General features: G+C 44.4%; 1 protein-coding gene across 1 annotated transcript; it reads right to left on the reverse strand.

Moving 5' to 3' along the window:
• Nucleotides 1-3,278: 3,278 nt before the first annotated feature.
• On the reverse strand, nucleotides 3,279-4,985 carry LOC123458634 (probable ATP-dependent RNA helicase DDX49). The gene has a single exon (XM_045143434.1). The coding sequence runs from the start codon at nucleotides 4,922-4,924 to the stop codon at nucleotides 3,473-3,475; it is 1,452 nt and encodes a 483-aa protein (XP_044999369.1). The 5' UTR covers nucleotides 4,925-4,985; the 3' UTR covers nucleotides 3,279-3,472.
• Nucleotides 4,986-5,616: the final 631 nt, after the last annotated feature.

Consider the following 5,616-nt stretch of genomic DNA (forward strand, 5'->3'; position numbering starts at 1 on the left):
TTCAAAAACTTCTGCTCCACAAAACTGGTTAATATAGAAGAAATTGATGAATTCCTGGACAAATACTACCTACCAAAGCTAAACTCAGAGCAGATTAATCTCCTAAACAAACCTATCACACCCATCGAGGTTGAAAAGGTAACCAAAAACTTCCCCCAAAAGAAGAGTCCAGGACCAGATGGCTTCTCAGCTGAATTCTATCAAACCTTTGTGGAAGAACTGAAACTAATCTTTCTCAAACTGTGCCACACAATCAGAGAACAGGGAAAGCTCCCCAACTCCTTTTATGAAGCTAGTATCACCCTAACACCAAAACCAGACAGAGATGCCATAAGAAAAGAAAAACTCCAAACCTATCTCTGATGAACTGAGACACAAAGATCCTGAACAAAATCCTTGAAAACCAAATCCAATAACACATCAAAAGCATTATCCACTTTCATCAAGCAGGCTTCATCCCAGGAACTCAGGGGTGGTTAAACATACAGAAATCTATCAGTGTAATACACCACATAAATAAGCTTAAACACAAAAACCACATGACCATTTCGATAGATGCAGAAGAGGCCTCTGACAAAATACATCACTCCATGATCAAAACATTGGAGAGAATTAGCATGGTCAGTTTATATCTCAACATTATAAAGCTCATATATAAAGCTCCTAAAGCCCAAATAATACATAATGGAGAGAAACTGAAGAAATTCCCATCGAGATCAGGAACAAGACAGGAGTGTCCACTCTCACCTCTTTAATATAGTACTATAAGTCCTAGCTCAAGAAATAAGACAGGATAAAGGAAGAAAAGAGATACAAATTGCAAAGGAAGAAGTTAAGTCAGCTCTATTTGCAAATGACATTATTCTATACATAAAAGACCCAAGAGCCTCCATCTCAAAACTCTGAAAGGTGATTAACTCCTTCAGCAAAGTAGCACGGTACAAAATCAATGCACAAAAAACCAGTAGCCTTTCTATATACAAATGACAAAGATACAGAGAAAGAAATAAGTGACATTCTCCCATTTTCAATAGCAACAACAACAACAATATACCTTGGAATAACATTAACTAAGGAAGTGAAAGATCTATACAATGAAAACACAAAAACACTCAAAAAAGAAATTGAGGGAGCCCAGGGTGGTGGAGCACACATTTAATCCCAGCACTCAGAAGGCACAGATAGGAGAATTGCTGTTATTTTGAGGCCATCCTGAGACTAGCTACTGAATTCCAGGTCAGCCTGAGCTAGAGTGAGATCCTACTTTGAAAACCAAAAAGCTCAGTATCTATTGTGGAAGAGGTGGTGGGAAGAATGTAAGGGCCAAAGGAAGAATAGAACTCCTTACAACATGCTTCTCCAAACACAAAATGGCCTGGATATCCATGACCTCACAGTGCTGACATTACCTACACAAGACCATCATAATAGGAGAAATTTGCTCAACCATATTTATAGCTGCTCAATTCGTAATAGTTAAGAGCTGGAATCAACCCAGATGACCATCATTTAACAAATTGATAACTAAGATGTGGTATATCTACATGATGGAATTCTACATAGCAGTAAGGCAAAATGACAGAATGAAATTTGTAGAAAAATGGTCGACCCTGGAACAGTAAGTCACCCAATCACTGAAAGATAATTGCCACATAGTCTCACTCATCTATTGCTCCTAACCTGAATCTACCCAAGATGCCTATATACCTAACCAGCATCTTGAGGACTGGACAATAGGGTGGGTTGGGAGGGAGTTTAGGGCAAGTGTGGGGGGTGGAGGACACAAAACTGAACCCAAACAGCAATGGTACTATAAAATTCTACATTCTAAAATATAGGCTAAGTGTTTGAACCTTCTCCAGTCCTTTACAGGCAACACCTGATTCACAAGGCCCTGGAGAGGGAACAATGAACACTGACCTTAATCTTCTCCTGTTTATGTTTCTCTCTCTTCTTCTTCTCTCTATGTCTTTTTATTGCTTATCTTTTTCTTCCTTCTCTTCTTGGGCACTGACCTGTAACTCCCAGTACCAGCATGTGGCTATCATCCACAATGAGCTCTTGATCAGAGAGACCTACAAGGTTTCCCAAAAGAAGACAGATTTCTGTCAGAGCACTTCATGACCCACCAAATGTTGGTGGTAAGACCCTACTGCTGAAGTCACCATGTGCTGTTGATATTGAACATGAAGTGACATGGCTGGAAGATGGAAGAGACTCAGTCCTCAGACAGTTAGTTCGTCTAGTGCCAGAAGATGCTACATGAGAAACTGGGGGAAAATGACCAAAATATATCCAAGTAACTCATGGTCTAAACTACTCAGCAGCAAATAACCTGCGTGACACTCACACAAGTGTAATAGTTACATACAGCCATGGTGGGAAACCAACTGCTCGTGATTTGGCTAACTGATCTGCTCAGTGGAACTGATCCCAAAGCTGGAGTTGGGAATCAAGTCAGAACCATATCCAAAATGAGCCTGCTCTCCATTACCAAGCTCCCACCAATCATGGTCTACAAGAAGGCCTACACCTATTAAGTTCTCTCTAAAAAACAAAGGTTACCCCATTTATTTGGCATTAACTTCACTCTCTTTTGGAGAATTTGCTTCTCTCTTTCAGGTATATGCAGATCCTAAAGAGATAACAAGCCCATCATAACCTCAAAAGGGCCCCAGCTGAAACTAAGAATAATTGGGAAAATGAATAAGAGTGTTGCTTTCTTGGTGAACCTGGTACCAGCACAAGGGTAAAGGAGATAGATAAAGAGAACACGCAACTCCTATCAAACCAGATATCCAGAGACACAGAGTCTTCCAAGACCTTATCACTGAAGCAGACCTAAAATTAATCCAATATGGCTCAGGGAAATTTGCAGAAGAGAGGGCTGAAAGAATGTCAGAGCCACATATTGGGTCATGATACACAAAGACAGTGCCTCCTACCCATAACTGATGGCTAATCCCACAATGCAGGACCCATATTCCCCAATGAGGAGGGTCCTTGCAGATGAGGGAGGACAGGGAGGAGGCTAATGATAGTACCAACTTGCCTGTATACACTGAGTACAAAACTAATAAAAAAAAAATAAAATAAAAATAAATTTTTTTTTTTCAACAGTTAAAAGATCTTTTATTGAAAGCTGAGTGTGTGGTACAAATTTAATCATAGCATTCTGGAAGCTAGGTAGAAAGATTGCCATGAGGTCAAGGCTAGCTTGGGCTAGAGTGTGTTCCAGGTCAGCCTGGGTGAGTGAGACCCTGCCTCAAAAAAAAAAAAAAAATAAATAAAAGGGTACTGTGTCCTTTTGGAGTCCAGCAGGACCCCTGGGAGGTGGCCCAGGCTTGAGCTAAGGGACACAGATCTGGAAATCTGGAATCTACTTGAGAGACCAGACTGAGTTCTAGGAAGAGAGACGCCAGGGCTGTACAAGTGCCCCAGGAAGGATCTTCAGTAAGGAGTCCTAGGCTGGTCAGGCTGGGTCCTGTGTGGATGCCGTGGTCGTGAGAGACCTGGATTGGCCCTGTGGTAGGCTACCATTTCTGCTGGCCCCTTCAGCCTTCTGTCGTTGCAGCCTCTGTTTTACCTTCTCTTTGAAGCGACGGTTCTTCTGTTTGATCTTGGCCAGCTCAGCCTTTCGTTTGGCCTCCAGATCGGGGTCCTTCCCTTCCAGGATCAGCTGTTTCCGCTTGTTAATCTCTTTCTTTTCATCAAAATGGGCTGCCTCCAGTTTAATCTCACACTCCCTCCGCACTACGTTGACCTGGGTGAGGATCTGCAGAACCCTGGTCTCCTCCACTGCCAGCTCCTCCAGCTGCTTCTTGATCTGCTCCTCGATGGCGTGCACCAGGTGGATGTCATACTGTGTCACCAGTGTGATGGCCTGCCCCTGCCGTCCTGCACGTGCCGTGCGTCCAACTCGGTGGATATAGATCTTGGGGAGCCCGGGGGTGTTGTGATTAATGACCACCTGCACTGCAGGAATGTCCAAACCCCTCGAAGCCACATCTGTGGCAATGAGGATCCGGTAGATGCTCGATTTGAACTTGGCGAGGGCAGCAAAACGTTCTTTCTGCTTCATCATGGAGTGCAGCGCCACTGTGGGGAAACTGAACTTGCGCAGCATCATGCACAGGACTTGGCACATCTTGCAGGTGTTGGTGAAGATGATGATGGACCAATCTTCATGCTCATCCTGGAAACTCTGGATCAAGTGCACCAGGTATGCATCCTTGACCTTCTCGGGCACCAGCACATAGCGCTGGTCCAGCTGCTCCACTGTGCGCACCGGGGCCTGTGCCTCCCAAAAGAAGGGCTGATTGGTGGCCAGACCCTGCAGCTCCTTGAGTGTGTCGGTCAGCGTGGCACTGAAGAGCAGTGTCTGCCTGTGCACCGGCACAGCCTCCAGGATGGTCTCCAGGTCTGCTGTGAAGTCAGTGCAACCCTGCTCCAGCAGTCGGTCTGCCTCATCCATCACCAGAAAACGAATCTTCTTTATACTGAAAGTGTTGGAGCTGCGCAGGTGGTCAGCCAGGCGACCTGGGGTGGCAATAACCACGTGTGGCTTCCGGGACAGCTCCAGCGCTTGGGCTACCATGTCCATGCCGCCAACAATGATGCAGTCTTTCAGGCCCAGGGGCTTCCCCAGCACCCGGAACTGCTCTGCGATCTGGTAGGCCAGCTCCCTGGTGGGTGTCAGGACAAGGCAGAAGATGCCATAGGGATCCTCAGACAGCTTCTGCAAGATGGGCAGCACGAAAGCTGCTGTCTTGCCACTGCCTGTCTTCGCACAGCCTAAACAGTCCCGACCCTCTAGGATAGCGGGGATGCAGCCTATCTGCACGGGCGTGGGCTGCTTCAACCCCATCTGCCGACACTGTTCCACAAGCCACGAAGAAAGGCCGAGCTCTACGAAGCCTGCCATTCCTGCCACCAGCTAGGGGAAGACCGTGTGAAGAGCGCTTCCGGCGCGTGTAGATGACGTCACGAACCCCTTTCTGCACAGCTTCAACTACATCCTTGCGTTTCCCTCGAGATCACCGCACTTGCTGAATGGAAAAAATAAATTTTTTTAAATAAAAAGAAGTGTGCTTTTGGAGAACACACCCTAGTTGTACCCAAACCATTTATCTACTTATTTATTATCTTATTTTCTAACTCTTAACCCATTAGAATATCAGGTCTACATAGGCATGGATTTTTGTATTCTTTTTCCCTGCCATATTTCCACCACCTATGTAAGAGCCTGACACTTAGTGGTTATGTAATATTTATTGAATGATTACACAAATTACTCAATAAACATTTCAAATTCTTCTTGTCCAAACAACATATCTAAATATTAATAAATAAAACAAAGAACAGAGGAAGGTACAAAAAATATATTTGTAGGAGTTTGGTAAAAATAGATCGATTAACAGAAAGACAAATGCCACATGTTCTCTCTCATCTGTGGTTCTTAACCTGGAATAGCTTAAGTTTCTGGCATAACTTAGAGGCAACTCAAGGGACAGATAATAGGGATGGAAGTATTTAGAGGGAGGGGAATGGGTAGTTGGGGGAAGATACACATAAAACTAAACCCAAAATGAACTGGTACCATAGAAAACTTTCTCC

The sequence above is a fragment of the Jaculus jaculus genome, chromosome 2, assembly GCF_020740685.1.
Source record: "Jaculus jaculus isolate mJacJac1 chromosome 2, mJacJac1.mat.Y.cur, whole genome shotgun sequence".
Classification (NCBI taxonomy): domain Eukaryota; kingdom Metazoa; phylum Chordata; class Mammalia; order Rodentia; family Dipodidae; genus Jaculus; species Jaculus jaculus.